Raw genomic sequence first — 18889 nt, forward strand, 5'->3', positions numbered from 1 at the left:
TTAAGTGATACTGAGCAGATTGGTAATGGTAAGAATCGTTAATTGAGTAAAAAATAAAAATACCAAATTTTCTACTTTTTAACTCTGGTGATAACCCTATAGCATGTGCACATGACGGCTAGGTTAAGGATCTCCGTCGGGAAAGCTCGGGACTTTACGCTTTTTTCCGATCGTTGACAGAATCGCAATGATGTATGAATGACGCAGATAAATCAAATGAATGCAAAAATATTACAAACAATTTTATTACTTCCTTAGATAATTACTTTTTGCCAATATTTAACACTATCTTCTCTTCACATACGGTTTTCAAATGTACCTCCGTGTCTTATAATGTACGCCGCAGCCCGCACCCGAGCCCGCGCACATTGCCCATGCGATAAGTGTATGCTCTTCGTCATTTTTCCTCCGCAGATTGTGACAAGCAGCAATTAGCCTTTAATGTCTCATTTCGTCCGCAGTTTCACATTCCGTTTGGTACACCATATCTTTTACACAGTCCCACAAATTTAAATAACCACGAGCATCTAACAACGGCATTTTTATTTGAAGAATATGAAATAAAGTAAATATGAAGTGAAGTTCAATGACAATTTAATTTCAAACATCAGACGTCTTGTCTATTTCCTACCACGCAAGAAGGTTTGTTAGTTAGGTATTTAAGAAGTATTTATTCTTGATTTATTCTTAGTATTTCATTTTTCAAGTTCATTTGCTGCATCAAACACAACCTACTTGTAATTTTTAATTATTTTAGATAGTTTCCAATTATTCGAAAATAATTTTGTGAAACGTGTTAAGAAACTAAAACCTTTTCATCAGTCAAGGAAACCAGAGATATTTATAAGACGATTGCGTACTTTTGAGTGGTTGTCAATGTCACAATTTGAACTGTCGTTGTAAACAATGTTGTGGTTAGTATTATTAATATTACGGAATAACATAACTACTTCATTCAAGTATTGAACAAGTGGAACCACTAAGAAAGCGAAAATCCTGCTACGATTCTTACCGTGATGTAAGCAGACCTAAGAATAGTTGGATGGCAACAAATTATTACAATTTCCTATCGTATATTGATTGTTTACAAGTAAGTTCATTGACCCTGTCACCTGTTAGGGTTAGAACAAAGTAGTTTTTTGCATGGATGTTTAAAAGGTCATAATTTAGAAACGGTTGCCCATATTAACATAGTTTCTATGGAGAAAATATAGAGCTTAGGCTAAACAATCCCCCTTTTGCGGAAAGGATCGTCGTGCCTTTCCACCCTGTATATACCTATCGAATACCCTAAGAAGTTTTCGGGAACAGGAGATACAAATGGGAACATTTAATGCAACTGAAGAATTACTTTCAAAAGGGGATTTACTGATCCGTCCGAACAGATATATACTTTAATTAATACCATATTATTAACACCTACTTTAATTGATATGTATTCTATACTGCAATAATAATTGGAAGCGGCAGAAGCCCTAATGCAATTTTAATACGCAAGTATCGTATTACCAATCGCGAACAAAATTTAAATTACAATCAATTCCCACATGCTAGTAAAGTAATAACATTCTTTTGTGTGCAAACAGTATCGTTTACCATTCAATTTGTTGTATGAATGAGTTTACGTCACAACACTCCTGGGGGCAGCGAGGCGTTTCTGCGGTCACTGATAACATCTATATAGGGTATCAAAATCATCCCCTGAAGGGCGGGGCATGGGAGAGACCTCCCTTATCCCGTGTATATATTTGAAGGGTCGGAAAGCCGGCCCATTTAGTCAGTGGAAAGATGGACGTGTCTCCTGTGCGAAGTTCTAGGGGAACGGATTTCAGTATCGAGCGGATTTTGAGTGCGAATTCGAGTCGCGAGGCACCGGAGACTCCGAGTTGGCTGTGCTGCACGAGATACCGACCTCCGCGGCTTCCACGTTAGTTTCAGAATTTACTTAAGTACCTATTATGACTCCAAAGTGTGGCTTGCACTTTCAGTCAGCACACACAGTCTCAGATCACAGTGCCGTCAAAGATAATAATTTAATTTCGTAATCACAAACTTGAGGTTATCATGTGACTGTGCTGTTTAAACTGTAGTTTCTGGAAAGCAGTTTCGTTTCGGGGTCACGCGGGCCGTTTGCTGTGCTAATTAATGGCAGAAATTACATGTATTCAACTATACTATATAGTTAATTGAGGGATCTAATGATTAATTATTATATCCTTTTTGCTCGTAACGGTAGGGTATTATTACCAACTCTATATATGTGGGTTGCTTGGTGTTGGGAATAAAGTTGGGTTAAGATTACCATCATTAAGTATCAGATGTATTTTTACAGAAATCTAAAACAGATAATTAAATTGTACAGGAGCAGTTAACAATGTGTGTCGGCAACGGCGTTCGGGGCGACATGCACGCGTTCCTTTTACCGCGGCGCAGGCGGCAGCCCTAGAAGCGGCCTACGCGCGTGCGCCGTACCTAGCACCGCCGGCGCTGCGAGCTCTAGCTGCAGCTCTACAGCTACGAGATGATAGAGTAAGACACCTGTGTATAGCAACGTTTATGGGGTCGGGTCACTGTTACCGCGGCGCAGGCGGCAGCATTAGAAGCGGCCTATATACGCGCGTGCGCCGTACCTAGCACCGCCGGCGCTGCGAGCCCTAGCTGCAGCTCTACAGCTACGAGATGATAGAGTAAGACACCTGTGTATAGCAAATAGCAACGTTTATGGGGTCGGGTCACTGTTACCGCGGCGCAGGCGGCAGCGTTAGAAGCGGCCTATATACGCGCGTGCGCCGTACCTTAGCACCGCCGACGCTGCGAGCTCTACCTGCAGCTCTACGGCTACGAGATGATAGAGTAAGTTAGATACACCCGTATATAAAGTCGGACTAAGCAAACTCTGCACAGACATTGAGTTAGAAGCTTTCAGGCAATTACCACTATTCAAGTTTTCTCTCTAGATTCGAAGGTTCGAGGCAACCAACCGTTACATTCATGACAGGTACTCGTATTTCCAATTTGACCAAGCGCTGGTAGCTGGGTAAGCTATATTCTTCTTTGCTGAATAAGTTAGGTGAGCGATAAAACGTGCGAAGTCCAAACCCCGACTCGTATCAATGAGTGTCATTGGACTTAATGTACGAAATATCAATTATTCGGTAAAACACGTGACGAAAGCTGCACACCTCATTACATCAGCTTTAAAAAATCCAATGTTTGTGTGAAATCGCAATCGAGCTAGCGTGGGAACCCCACACTTTTGTACAAGTGATATATGATACTTTTTATTGGGTGGAACACTCCCATTTTATATTTAAACTTTGAACCTGAAAATCATTGGCTGATTTTTGTTTTAGCCAATGCTACGCTGAAGCAAAAAAATACATTTCCGTTATTCTAAATAATATCAGTAGGTATGTAATTGAGTCGATCGAAATCGAGTTTACGGATTTACTTACGGTAACGACTCGCTCTTCAAATAAAACGTGTAATTATTTTTTCAAAAAAGTATTAAGACGTTTTAAATTCGTATACCTACTTATATTTGTACATAAAGTACGGAAATATGTACCGTAATAATAATACCGTAAGTGATATAACAATATGTCATTAAACACAGCTATAATGTGTGAAACTTTCTTACAGATAAAAATCTGGTTCCAAAATCGTCGAGCGAGAGAGCGCAGAGAGAAATGCGCCAATATCGCCCCTCCCCGCGCCGTGGCGTTACCACCTTCGAGACTACCAGTGACCCACACATGGACTCATGAAATATCTAACAGTACCCACGATTATACAAGACAAATTAGTTCTTTAGATGTCGAAACTACATTTGAAAAAAGTGAGGAAAGTCGAGATTCTGCGGACGAGCATTCGCCTGTAGATTTTGAAACGGTTGATTAGTATAGCTAATGAGGATTTTCAGGTTTTTCAAGACTAGGGTATTTCCTTTAATGATTAATTTCAGGGATAAACAGGCCTTATCGGGATTAGTCGGATTGTTTTGGATTATATTAGGAGCGATTATTTTCGGAAATACTTTTCCAAAAACTGGTTTCATATTCGTTTCGAAGTTATTGTATGAGGATTGAAGCGAAATTCCATCCCCATTGTCACTGAGGTAAGCCTGTGACAGACATAAAACCGGACAGACGGACATGGCGAAACTATAAGAGTTCCTGGTTGTCTACTGAATCCTAAAAACTATGCAGCGTGTCAAGAGATTGGTGTGTAGATAAAAAAATATCGAATAATTATTAGTTTTATTAGAATAATGAGTTAATTAAGTAGTTACCTACCTAAAGTAAGTGACAGAATCAATGTTATAAATATCGGGTGTGGCCTGTAACACGAACAAATAATTAAAACATAGATTGGACTTCTCAAACGGTGACACTTTTGTTCTACAACTTTTAAAAATTATGAAATATTTAGACTCCCTATTTTTCTTACAAAATAAATATTATCTCCAATGAACGCCATCGCCACGCCATATAATTGTGATTGACGTTGCTTGTCACGCCTTAACCCTTTATAAGGCCCGTTGACAGGGACGTGCTATCGCAGAATTTGTTGCAGCTATCAGAAGCCTACATTTCAAAAATCTATTTTAAAAGCAAGTTGAATATTCAATTAATGCAAACGATTTTGAGCCCTATTATTAAAACAGTATGGTTGAATTTCTGATTGAGCGTATGTGGTCGATATATCGCCTCTGCCTTATAAAGGGTTAAACATAACAAAATTCGCAATACATTGCGTCTTAGAATAAACTTTAAAGTGTATTAAAAATCAAACCACAAGTTATTTTTGAAAGTCGCTGAACAAATGTTGGTCAGTATGAGGAGTACAGCCTACAGTTTAATTTTTTGCTCATATTACAGGCCAATACGATGATTATCATTCAAAAAGAGCATTTAGTAACTGTGATACCTATTGTGTGTAAATTATTAATTAAATTATGAATAAATCTTATGTAACTCTTAATCAATGTTTATGTTACTACAATCACATTATGCCTACTGTAATCGTATCAAAGAGATTCTTCCGAGAAAAGGTCAAAGGAATACTCGCCAATTAAGAATAATGTTAACTATAAATTAACTATTTATGATTTTGTAAGCGATAAGCGTATTTCAGTCAGTATATACTTACATAACAAAAATGTTAGTGGAATAAGGTAGAACTGACATACGAATTAAATATAGGGCAATTATGAGAATCTACAGTTCCGCACGCCATGAAACCACGAGCGTTTAACAAACCAGATTAATTGTGTAACAAAAACTCTATAATTTTTCGATTGTAATATTAAATTGTACAATATTTTTTTGAATTACCTACCTACCTAACACCTATGCACCTGTTTACGATACATTTTGTTTAGGACGACCTATATGTATAGTAGTATTCAGCTTGCGGAGTATGGAGGGGATAGTTAATTATAAATACTACTCAACTCTATTTATTATATATACTTAGAATATGTATAAATACTTACATATGAGGCAAATAATGAAGTAATTAACCATTTACATGGTATTATAAACATCATTTTGATCCGGATATCACATCACGTTGACGACAAAGAATAGGTTAACAACACCCGAATTCGGGGGAGTGGCTCCTCCTAATTAAACAACATTTTTTATCTCTCACGAAGTTCATACCTATTTTCCAAGTATTTACGAGTGGGGGTCAAACAATTATTTAAAGGTCCAGCCGGCCTAGCCGAGGTTACAATCGCTATCGCTTCGACAACGAAAAGCATCATGTCTCTCTATCACTCTTCCATATTAGTCTGACAGTGACAGTTGCGTTTCGATCGCTACGGAGCGTAAGCGATGTGCATCTTGGCTACGCGGCCTGAAGATAAGGTACAAGATTACCGGTCAATGGAAAGACGTCCTTATCTGTTATAGTAGCGAAGCGATACGCACACCGCATTTAAAATGCTGTCCCATAATGAATACTATCCTATATTGACGACCGGTCGGGCCTAGTGGGTAGTAACCCTGCCTGCGAAGCCGATGGTCCTGGGGCCAAATTCGACACGTACAACTGTCAGATTTCGCATCCACGTCAAATCAACAGTTGATTTTATCGCATACTGAGTTATGATTCCATCAACGGTGGATAATATCATTTGGTACAACCAAAACTCCACTCTAAACTAAGGGTGGTTCGGTTTGGTTTGCTTGTCACTCTAACTGTGGATTGTTAATGTCAAATTTTGACATTGTACGTATTCGAGAACTTATGAATTTTCCCACATCAACGGGATATCAACACGATACGTCAAACGTCGCTTGTCGAATAGGGGGCCTGGGTTCGAATCCCAGTAAGGGCATTTATTTGTGTGATGAACACTAATATTTGTTCCTGAGTCATGGGTGTTTTCTATGTATATAAGTATGTATTTATCTATATAAGTATGTTTATCGTCGCCTAGCTCCCATAGTACAAGCTTTGCTTAGTTTGGGGCTAGGTTGATCTGTGTAAAATGTCCCCGATATTTATATCCCATCCACATTTTAACCTCCTAAGCGCCACTGGTACCGTCTTACTAACCGGTTAAATAACCCAGTATCAAATTGTACTGGTAACCGTGGTAACTCCAAGGTTAACCGGTTAACTCCGGGTTAGTGAATGGTGCAAATGGTCCTAAGGCTCACGGTCCTGCCTAGTACTCATTACGTTTGATGTTTAAATAATGTTCAACTGGAAAAGGGTTGAATTTGTTTTGTTTCGTTTATAAATCAAAATAATATCAACTCTATTTCCTGCATTATAAGTTCAAATTTCACTGACAAACTTTGGACATTATTTGCTCTTCTTTATCTAGTGTCCTAAATGCACATCGAAGGGCTATGTATGTGAAATTAATTCACAAAAGCTGGAGCCAACTGTTTATGAAATTATGTTCATAATTATTGACAGTTCCGTAACACATTTCTGACGCATAACCTGCATTAACTTTACGCTTCAATTTTAAATGTAATTAAAAGATTTACAATATAATTAACTACATCTTCATGCAGTTCAAGGTATCAACCCTACGCATAAGACGCTTGTCTTATGGCCTAAATTTGACTGGCATAGTTTTGTATAGAGGGGCGAATAGATGGGGCTTACGCTTGAATGGATCAGAATAGGGCCTTTTTATCCCATACCGCCATACAACCCCACAAAATGAGCTTTCAAAACCATTATGATAGCAGATTAACTTGTAAGTGATACTTTGTAAATTGTTAGCAAATATTTTACATCTAACACGTTTTTGAATTAAGCGCTTTTTTATGCTGTTGTGGGATACTTATTGTTTTTTATAAGAAAATACTTACTTTATTATTATATTGTGCCTGTTTTTGATGATTGGATTCAAAATAGTATTGGTTAAAAAGAAAAGAAAATATTTGTTTGTAAAATGTATCTATTTATTTTGCTAAATTATACTTAATAGTTATGAGAATTATCAGTTTAAGGTACTGATGAGTAATTTATTAACAACCTGTTAAGGCTCCTCTTCACGTTGGGCCAACGCCAACGCCAACGAGGGACGCATTTATGCGTTAGAGGGAGCAAGTGATATTGCTATCTCATTCTACCGCATGGCTGCGTCTCTCGTTGGCGTTAGCGTTGGCCCAACGTGAAGAGGAGCCTTTAAACTCGTTACAAACACGGAATGTCGTGATGGACGTAACTATTTCACTGCAGACGACTTTGTATAGCGATTGGATCTATAAAGATTTCTAGCTTATTACTTGTTATTACTGATAAGCTATTAGTCCGACTACTACTTTTAGTAAGCAAGGCCTTACGAGAAACCCCTTCCAAATCCCTCGAAGGGGATACCGGACCGGTCCCTGGTTAAATTAGGTGAAATCGCTATAAAAAGTAGTGCGCATGAGTTTCATGATATAAAAGGAGTTCATTAACAATGTCATGTGTAAAAATACAAAAATATTTCTATTTTAGATTTGAGAAACTAAAAATAATAGTGTAAAGTATACACTTTACATCATTCTTTTTACTCTTCTTGCGAGTATCTGTACGGTAGACTAGGAACTGCACATACTTAAGATTATGTAAAGGATTTAAAATTATTTTTATATCATGTTCGGATTTACGGAGTAATATGCTCCAACACGGGCCGTGCTGTTTTAAGAATTTGAAGACTAACAAGTACAATAGGGTATTTTCCTACTAGTCAAATCAGTTACTTTTTTAGAACTTTGAAAACGATTTGTTAATATGGAATTTATATGAAACATTACATCGTGACGTCACGGTCAACTCACCTACTTTTTATATTTCTATCCGATTTATTAAATAGAACTTGTGTTTAAAAATAATTCCTATCTGTGTTTTTTTAATAATTATCTGTTGCTTTATTTCATCCATGGTGTAAAATAATTTATTTTAAATACAGTATAATACCCTATTAATAAAACCAAAACACTTAACGAAGCCTAGCAGAAACAATAACTTACAGTTTGTTAAAGCGGTAAAAATGTTCGTGTTCGTACATAATCATTGAAAAAAAGTTGAAAAGTGATATGCCTACTTTTGCTATCCTCTACGAGTAAAACTTTGTTTTGTTATTTCTGTTCCTTTAGTAAATCAAAGCCCACATGTATGTTTACGTCAATATGACATGTAACAATTCTATTTGATTATCCTCTAGCCGCCCAGAGACCTATAAAAAGGTCGCCTGTTCCATTCTAATTTGAACTTTGTGTTGACAAAATAAAATGTCATTTTGCTTGGCAAGGTTTGACGTATGGGCGGCTAGAGGTTAAATTCTAACAATCGGTCGCATAATCGCGAGGAAAATTGACCCTATGAACGCCACGCCTATCGTGCGGGGCGCGTCATCGTGAACCGTATCGGAATCATGGTATAATATTCTCCGCCTGGTACTCTCTTCCCGTCTTTTTGTGGTCACGTGACGGACACAAGCCTACGTCATCATGCGACAGCGCTATATGATAATATGCGATAGCGATATATAAAGTGGGAATGTTATTGTGACGTAGGCTTGTGTCACTTTGGGAAGAGAAGACCATGTTTTATTTGACTATGATCGGAATGCATGAAGGTTGATATTGGGCCGTAGCCGCGCTCGTTAGATGACGCCTTTTGGCGGTCAAAGGGCTTAAATGGACTTGAGTTACTTTAGGTACTCGTCTGTTGGCAACTGTTGGATGTTTTATTCTTGTAATGTAATGTTTTTCATAATTTTTGTAACTGGTTAAAACATTAAATATGTTACATCAAATTAGCAGGATCTGTAGTTCGTTTTATTAAGCATTAGAAAAAAGGTAAACAATCTTGATGCGTCTTTTTATTGAAAAACACTTTTGAAAAATAAGTCACAGCAAATCTGTAACAATTATGAATCATATACGATTATTTATATTATTTTGCCTTCATAAGTAATATGAGGTGTTACTGATTTAAAAAAGCGTTTTTCAATTAAATACGGTCGAATTTGTTAGGTTAAATTGTTTCATTGTGTTCGACTGCTGATAATACTTTGACTGCGATGTTAATAGAGTCAGACCAAGAATACTCTGCAGCGAATTTGATAGCCCACGCAGTGAAAGTGTTATTTTAAACGTCAAACTTCTATGAAATTATGACGTATAAATGACACTTGCACTGCGTGGGCTATCAAATCTGCTGCAGACTTTTTTTGGTCCGACTCTACTAAAACTGCTGCAAAAACAGCATCCGGTTACATTACAACCTTAAAATATCTTATGTATTCGAATAAAAACAAGATTATTATGTGAAACATTACATCAAGTCACTTGATAATGCGAACATATGGAGTATGGACCCACTTGGGAAGGATGGATGATAGCGATGTGCTGGCCTGTTGACTAGGTGGTGGTAGTGGTGGGGATGTTAAGTCTCCTCCTCGGCTTCTGTGGCCTTGCTCAGTATCTCGTAATGCGCGGCTTCTTCTAGCGCTGGATTCGTCTCGTCCAAAACGTATCTGTAACAAGAAATTGTGTAAGCATCCGTAGTTGTAACACTTGTAATGGCTCCTCTACTAGGGTTTCTGCTCGAGAATTCCCGAGGCGAGAAATCTCGAGAAATTTGTCCTAAGTCGAGACGGGAAAAAAATAGTCAATGCCTCGAGAACTCGAGAAATAAATCTCTTGTGACTGATAAGTAAAAAGGAAACACGCGTTTAACACATGATGTGTCTATAATGTATTTCTTTAGGTAGTTAAATAAATATGAACAATGTTTTTTTTACATTTTCAGGTAGGAACCTACTTAAAACATGTATTACCAACTAAAAGAATACCTTGATCTTTCCCCTATCGTTCTAGCTTTAACCGATTTTCATGTTTTGAAACTTTTGAACTATCATGATTCATGACATTCATGTAGTGTCTTTTTATTGAAACACGCTTAGAAAAAATTTGTAACGAATTATAGGACCAAATTGTAAGAAGTGTAATAACAAATATTACAAAACTAAATTACTATTGATACATTAAATCATCCCGATATATTCCTACTAGCAAAATATTACAATTTTAGCAGCTTTATTGTTACGTTGAGTGAGTATGAGTAATTAATATTACGTAGTAAAACTTCTGTAAGTTTTGTCACATCGAGTTAAATTTATTGACTTGAATATTGCTGCCTAATAAAATACCATATTGTGGTTTGTTTACATTTTGTTGAATACCTAAAGAAATACTAAGTATAGCAACACATCGCCGGTGCGCACGCCTGCACCTATAGTTTTTTTTGTTGTTGTATTTTTGATTATTAAGTGCAATGAATGGTGACTACAAATGTACCATATGTTTGATTATTGATCTCACCTACGATTCCAACGAGTCTGATTTGTAAATAAGCAAAAAAAAATTAAATAACATGGTGTTTTTTGGAGCTTTCAAAATTTCTCGAGATACTCGAGAAACTCGAGAAATCTTGGTCGAGAATTCCCGTGCCTCGAGAAATTAAAAAGGTCGAGAAACCAGAAACCCTATCCTCTACACGATGGGCCAACGCCGGCCACTCCAAGGGACGCAGCCATGCGGTAGAATGAGATAGCAATATCACTCGCTCCCTCTAACGCATAAATGCGTCCATTGGAGTGGCCGGCGTTGGCCCATCGTGTAGAGGAGCCATAACATATCACTACAGTTAATAAAACAAAGTCCCCCGCCGCATCAGTCTGTGTGTATGTATGTTCGCGATAAGCTCAAAAATTACTGAACGAATTTTCATGCGGTGTTCACCCTACAATAGAATGATTATTGAGGAAGGCTTGGTATATAAATTGTTAAGGTTTTGTGTAATCCGTGCGAAGCCGGGGCGGGAAGCGCTGGTAGCCTAAGAGCATGCGACTTTCAATCCGACGGTCGCGGGTTCAAACCCCGGCTCGTACCAATGAGTTTTTCGGAACTTACGTACGAAATATCATTTGATATTTGCCACTCGCTTTTCGGTGAAGGAAAACATCGTGATGAAACCGGACTAATCCCAATAAGGCCTAGTTTCCCCTCTGTGTTGGAAGGTCAGATGGCAGTCGCTTTCGTAAAAACTATTGCCTACGTCAATTCATGGGATTAGTTGTCAAGCGGACCCCAGGTTCCCATGAGCCGTGGCAAAATGTCGAGATAACGTCAGGAAAAAAAAAACAAGATACAACCCTCTAAGAAGCGGCATCATGCCTGCGCCGTACCTTCACCTTACGGCATCTGTGTATGATTCACGCCCTAGAGTAGCGGTTAGCGGCGTACGTACGTACAATATATCTTTAGCCGCCAACTGTTGACCAATTATGAGTCAAATTATGACACATTTAGATTACGCCCTAATCTGAACAGAATACAGATCTTTATTGGTAAAAGTAGATTTTACAGGTCACATTTTATACATATTTACAAAAAATATATGCTAGTAGGTACATACATATTTTCTTTAATTAAATTAATTATTTCATAACATTTTTTAAACAAAAACATTATTCTTATTACGTTGTTATTGTTAACATTAATACAATTAATTATGGTGCAGTAGTCAATGACCTCATCGAATATTTATAAATTCGTCAATGCTGTAGAATGCTTTTTCTATAAGCAGCAGTTTAAGTTTAGTTTTAAATACTTGGTCACTATTTAAGTTAAGTATATCTGAGGGTAACGAATTGTAAATAGTTGGTCCTATGACGCTGAGTGACCGTCGTGATTTGGCGAGTCGGCGCCTCGGGGCAAGTAGCCGGGGACGGCGCTCACTACTAGCACGTTTATAGTTATGTATGTTTTGCCTAACGTACATACACGCGGCCAGTATGTATACACAGGGTAGGGTAAGGATTTTATGTTTCTTAAACAATTGTTGTGCCGGATGGTCCACAGGCTTTCCATCAATTACACGAATGGCGCGTTTTTGCATTTTGAACGCCCTGTCCTTATCAGCAGCGGTGGCCCACAGTTCCACTCCCTGAACTAATATCGAGTGAAAATAACCATAGTAAGCCATCTTTAGGTTCTCGATTGATAGACTACCGGCTAACCGGGACAGCGCATAACATGCTGAGGCCAGTCTGTCACAGGTCATTGAAATATGAGACGCCCACGTCAGCCCAGAGTCGATCATGAAACCCAAGTACTTAGCAGTATCAACTTGTGGTATTATTGTGTCATTTAGTACTATATTAAGTTTATATTTTATTGAATTTCTTAGCTGAAAATGTATGATATTGGTCTTTTCAAGATTAAGTGACATGCCATTAGAGGTGAACCATTTTTCAACTAGGTTTATTACATGACCAAGGTTAGATTTTAAGCTATCAAAACTGTCGGCATTTACAATTATGCAAGTGTCGTCTGCAAATAAAACATATTCTACGTCAGGACAGGCTGTCGTTATGTCGTTTGCTAGTATTAAAAAAAGATTGTTTCCAGCGACAGATCCTTGAGGGACGGCGCTGTTACCAGTTGACTCAAGGTCTGATTTAGAGTCGAGCACGTAGGTGCGTTGCTTTCTGTTTTCTAGGAAGGAAGAAATCGTTTTATGAAAGGATCCTGTGACACCGTACTCAAACAATTTCTTAAGAAGAAGAGAGTGATCAATAGTCTCGAAGGCGCGCGACAAGTCGCAGAAGATGGCGGCGACCTGTCGCGAGTCCTCCAGGTGCCCTAACACTCTCCCCACCACGTCCCGCACGGCATCTGATGTCGAGCGCCCAGGCTGGTACGCATATTGCTGGCTATTTAATAATCTGTTAGATGTAAAATGATGCATTAATCTATTACTAAGTAGTCGCTCAAATATTTTTGAGATGATAGGAACGAGTGATATTGGTCTATAAGACTTAGGTAGACATAATTCGCCCTTGCCTTTGTATATAGGTTGAACTTTAATTAATTTTAAAATGTTTGGATAGATACCCGCACTGACGCATTCGTTAAATAATGAAAGAAACAGTGATAGTACTAATGGAGACAAACAATCTATAATATGCGTAGACATATCGTGTATATCTTTTGAGGTTTTTCTTTTAATTTTTTTACAGGTTGAAATCATTTCACTTAAGGTGAATGGAGTAAAAATAAGTTGTGGGGGAGATTTATCTAAATAATTTGATAGGTATTGAAGCGCAGTGGGGGTGCAAGGTTTCGCATTGTTTACGTTAGCTCCAACATAGTACCTGTTTAGTAGTGCAGCGGCCGAGGCGGCGCGTGCGCTCGCGCAGTCCCCCGCCGACTTGCTAACGAGAATATCGATCGCACGGTTACTATTTTTATTATTTCTACACGTTTCGGCCGATATCACTTTCCATATATTGCGGCACATATTATCGCTACTTTTAGAAATTTGGTCGTTTATATAGCTTCTTCTACAGTTTTTTAATAATGCCCAGTATGAGGGTTCCGCCTTTATGAGCTCAGATAGCGACTCAGCGTCATCAGGGTTTCGGGAAATATTGATCTTTAATTTACTAATGTATTTGCGTTTAGTTCTTATGAGGTCAGTGACCCACACATCGTTTGATACTTTTGCAGGGTGATATTTAATTGGAAAATATACATCAAAATAATGTTTTACGATATTTATTACAGATTCCATTCTTGCATTTGGACAGTTAGATTTTTTTAAGATTGAGAGCCAGTCATACATATCTAGGCTACGAGAAAATTCTTGATTTTTACAATGTGAAAAATGTCTTTTTAATATGTGAGATTTAAATGTCCCTTCCTTAATTATATTAACACTAATTTCAACAGATAAATGGTCAGATAAATTCATGTCATTACAGTGCATATGAGTTATGTCAGACTTAACTATATTAGAGTAAACATGGTCAATACACGTTTTCGAGGTACTCGTTATCCTCGTTGGTACGTTGTTGAGGCTCTTAAACCCACACAATTTAATACTATCATATAAATTATTAGTATTGCTGCAATTTGATAATAAATCAATATTTATGTCACCCAAGATCATTACTTTACTATTTTTAATAGCAGTTAAATTTAATAATTCATTAAGTTTAGATAAATAAAAGTTAATGTCACCATTGGGTGGTCTATAAATACATACTACGATTAGGTCAAGGCCAATACACTCGATGGCGCACACTTCAAACTGCATTTCGACGGAGAGATCAGTAACTTCTTTGCGTTCCATTGTCAAGATGTCAGCAGCAGCGTATATACAGACCCCGCCACCCATCCGTGATGGTCGGCAGTAGTGTGCCCGTAGCTGGTAATTCAGTATATTTACAGAGGTTATCTGACTCGATTCGAGCCAATGTTCAGATAGACACAATACGTCGATTTTATGCTGGAGTTGGAGTTCACTTTCTAGTTTGCCGGTTTTGTTGGCCAATCTATTTATGTTTAGGTGTAGTATATTCACCAGTCTATTGTTTGAGTCCGATTTGGCCGGTGGAGTCGTCGTCGGTGGGAGACTGGGTCTCCCTTCGGCGGAGAAAGGGCTGCCATTCGGAGATGCTGGTGTTTATTGGCCACACAGACGTCGAGAGGAAACTATCATATGCGGCAACTGGGATACCAATTTTAAATGAGTTATAGCTATCTCGTTTTGACTGTATTTTTTCTACTATATAATGGGCTCCGTCGTGAATACTATTTAGATAGTTTTTGAGGCTCTCAGGTGTCGTATCTGTTTTAAAATAACAACCATGAAGAAATTTATAAATCTCCACCCCTTTGACGGAGGAGTCGGTCGCGGTTCCCTTAATCATGACATTTGATTTTCGCATTTTGCGGCGTTGATGGCGGCTTTGGACGGGCTCAAAATCATCATCAGCTGATTTGTCAATAGTCAGTAGTAATTTTGGGGGATCTGCCGAATTAGCTTGTAAATCGATGGTCGGTTTCAGCGGTTTATCTGTTGTTTTATTTTCCGTAATGTGATTTGAAGCCGTTGTAGTGATATCGGCGGCCATTATTTGCTGCGGTGCATGTTTCGCCGGCTGGTTATTATTACGCTTCGCCCGTATGGGCAGTTTAGCCTGCGCTGCAATTCGCTGTCTCGTTTGTGCAGCCGCTGGTCGCTGTGCCCGCTGTGGTGCGTGTGTGGATGCGGGAGCGGGACGGCTGGTCGGTGTTGACGCATTGCTTGTCGACATCGGGGTCGACGGCGCAGACGTAATAACCGAATCACTTTTGTTGCCTACCTTGGCTGAACTCTCATTTTTTTTTTGGTTAGAGCAACGGATTTTATTTCAGTTTAAACTGTCTATTATTTTATGTAAGTCACAAATTTTTTGTTCCAAGGGTTTAAGTGCACTTGCAATTAATGTTTTTAGGATTTCACAGTCGATTTGCGACATTTTAACACGCGTTATAATAATAAGTAGCGTATGTGGTGTTGGTGCTACCGCCCGCGCACCGCGACTGGTGAATTGGATCTGAACGTGACCCTAACCCTGGATTAAACAGTTGCTGAGCACAAGTCGTTGGCCCAATATTACAGGGTTCTATGTTTCACTTTTATCGAACCATAGAGAAATATAGTAAGACAAGAGTGCTCACTCCATACATCAGTTTTAGTACCAAAAATATTAGTATTTTCATAGTCGACATCTACCATCGAATAGCGGAATTATCAGTACCGCTACTCGATACTAGATGTAGCGGCGACCGAAAAGTCTAATGCTCAACAATTTTCAGCTAATATTAAAAACGGATTAACCGGAACTCTATTTTCAACTCCTTCTGCTTCTAATATTAGTTGTAAATTGTTGTTCAATACAATTTTCGTGGGTCGCCACTCGAGAGACATCTAGTGAGCACTCTTGTCTTACTATATTTCTCTTTGATCGAACTGAAATTTGAACATTGTCATAGTGACATTAAGTTGAATTTCAACTGTGGTTAGTACAAGTGTCAACTTGTCCACGTTTTCGTTATGCAAATTGCACAACGTATTAGTAACGTAGATAAATTATCGACAGCAACACGGTTCGCGGTCTCCGATAAATATTAACAGCAACCATCAGCTGTCCATCCGTTAACCTTATGAGTTAACAATAAGGTTTATGAATTTTGAGTTAACAGTGACGACGGTGGGCACTCATCCGATACCTACGTAGACAGGATCAATAGTAGCGGATAAGACTACGCTTCAAAAATATCTAACATTCTCTAATAACTTTACAAAATGAGATATATTATTATAATAATATAAAGTCAGACCGTAAAAAGTCTGCAGCGATTTTGATGACAGCCCACGCAGTGCAAGTGTCATTTTAAACGTCAAACTTCTATGAAATTATGACGTATACATAACACTTACACTGCGTGGGCTATCAAATCCGCTGCATACTTTTATTGGTGCGACTACATATAGCCTCCTAAGGTCCTAAGTCCCAGAAATAGTTTCGTTTTTGAATTTGGAACCTTGACTTATTTAATCAAAGTTAAAATTACTTCTTGGAATAAGACCTTTATAAGGGCCTCTGGGACTCAAGAGGATAGACCTATTAGACTGTGACCATACTGTGACAGATAGGTAATTTTGACCACGAACCGTAGGGAATATATCCCTATGTGGAAAAGTATTGCAGGGTGGCAGAAACTTTTGGCGCGATGTTTCATCAGCTACTATTGATGCTGACTATACTTATATGTAGTCTGTATCTTTAGGTATTGAAATAAAAGTAAATAAACAATTTGTGAATTTTCGGGTAGTTATTACATTTGTTGGTTAACCGACCTATTACAAAACCGCCTGGATCAGTCACTGAACGAACTGTAACTGTAACCTACATAAATTGACTGTGTAATGTTTTCATCTGCCCTCAATTGGTTTAAGGAGCCATTTGAGGGTAGATTTTGTTTACTTTGACTATGACGTATATCCATCACTAGCACAGGTTACATAAAACCTTAATAAATTATAATATACAGTGTGGAATGATAAGTCGGGCCCTGGAGGGAAACTACCTTCCTCAATAATCATTCTATTGATGGGTACTTTTATTTAAATACCTAAAGATACAGAGTATACATATTGAAAGGCACTAATGTGTCCATGAAGAAGCGTTGCTAATTAGATAATGTCTTTAAATTCTGGAGTTCAGACTCGCGGAACTTACCTAATTGTAGGTATATTACATATATCATATTATAACTCATTGTTTAATAAATGGTTTATATGATAACGCTAATTACCATTGTGACATAACGTTACTCCAAGTTTTTGATAAACTGTAATCAGTGGCATGCGTTCACATCCTGAATTTGTATTCTTGTAAGTACCTACTGAAATGCGGTAGGTACCATAATTGGTCATCGTCATTTGTCATGATAAGGTCATCATGACATGATCACGTCATACTTTATTGCGATTACTATTACTTATTTTTATTTTATTTACTTTTTCTTAAAAGAACCGAATTTTAATTTCTACTTTTTCGTCATACTGCCGTAGTTTAGTCAGCAGCATAAGTTGCTAAGCGCCCAAGGTGTTTAAAATGATCTTGACGCGACTTTATTGTTAAGCAAATAAGAGCGTCTTAAGGTAATTTTGAAAACCTCGCCCGCTTAGCAACTTTTGCTGCTGACTGTTCTATCTACCCGCAACTTATTGGTCTAGTATCTCTTTTTAAGTATTGTCAGGCGTGGCTCACTCCGCGATTTCGTCGCTTTGCTACAGGTAGCTAAAAGTACATCCGTTCGACCCCAATTTTGGGGTTTGCCATAAGCCGCGCGTGGCGCTGTCGCCACCTAGCGGCCATATCTGTGCTGATCGTGACAGACGCGTTTTGTTAGAGAGTGAGTCTTCTGTACCTAGTACTATTATTTATTCTGTGGTATTGTAAATACCGCTCTTCCACTATATACAACTTTTATTCTCGAATTTTTATGGTTGTTCTACCAAGGGCTATAACTTGATTTCTAGTTTTCTACTTAGTCAGAATTACGAGTTCTTTCGATTCTAATAAAAGTATCGTGCTTGAGCGCGGTAAAGGGGCCCACTGATTAACAGTCCGCCGGACGGTATCCGTCTGTCAGTTGACTCAGTTGTTCGGAACTGTCAAAATTTTGTTCTAACTGACAGGCCGTTACCATCCGGCGGACTGTTAATCAGTGGGCCCTTTTTAACACGCATAGAGCTTTTTTTTACAACAAGGAGTTAGTAGTGTACTGACCCGCAGGCCCGGAAGAAGGCGCTGGCGGCGGGGTTGTGCGTGAGCGCGGTGAGGCGCACGCAGCGCATGCGCGTGGCGAGCGCGAGCCGCTCCAGCACGCTGAGCACGCGCTGCCCGAGCCCGCGCCGCCGCCCCTCCGCCTCCACTTGGACCTCGTAGCTGGAACATATATCTATGTTTAGATCTACAATGACAGCCTAATGCAGATGCAAAGGCAGATGTAAGCCCCCA

At 38.6% G+C, this 18889-nt stretch overlaps 2 protein-coding genes and 1 long non-coding RNA gene across 3 annotated transcripts in view; 1 reads left to right on the forward strand and 2 right to left on the reverse strand.

The window, feature by feature from the left end:
* LOC134673192 (uncharacterized) overlaps positions 1 to 18889 on the reverse strand; it is a 150871-nt gene that overhangs the window by 22914 nt on the left and 109068 nt on the right. The gene's annotated exons all lie outside the window — the stretch shown is intronic.
* Positions 1440 to 4004, forward strand: LOC134673453 (homeobox protein MSX-1-like). The gene is made up of 3 exons (XM_063531443.1): positions 1440 to 1927; positions 2363 to 2529; positions 3643 to 4004. The coding sequence occupies exons 1-3, from the start codon at positions 1789 to 1791 to the stop codon at positions 3898 to 3900; spliced, it is 564 nt and encodes a 187-aa protein (XP_063387513.1). The 5' UTR covers positions 1440 to 1788; the 3' UTR covers positions 3901 to 4004.
* LOC134673162 (N-alpha-acetyltransferase 40) overlaps positions 9674 to 18889 on the reverse strand; it is a 43278-nt gene continuing 34062 nt past the window's right edge. The window contains exons 4-5 of the mRNA XM_063531108.1: positions 18659 to 18817; positions 9674 to 10000 (exon numbers count right to left, since the gene is read on the reverse strand). Of these exons, the coding sequence (XP_063387178.1) occupies positions 9910 to 10000; positions 18659 to 18817 (250 nt within the window). The 3' untranslated portion in view covers positions 9674 to 9909. The remainder of the gene's footprint in view (positions 10001 to 18658; positions 18818 to 18889) is intronic.

This window comes from Cydia fagiglandana, chromosome 18 (assembly GCF_963556715.1).
Source record: "Cydia fagiglandana chromosome 18, ilCydFagi1.1, whole genome shotgun sequence".
Taxonomy (NCBI): domain Eukaryota; kingdom Metazoa; phylum Arthropoda; class Insecta; order Lepidoptera; family Tortricidae; genus Cydia; species Cydia fagiglandana.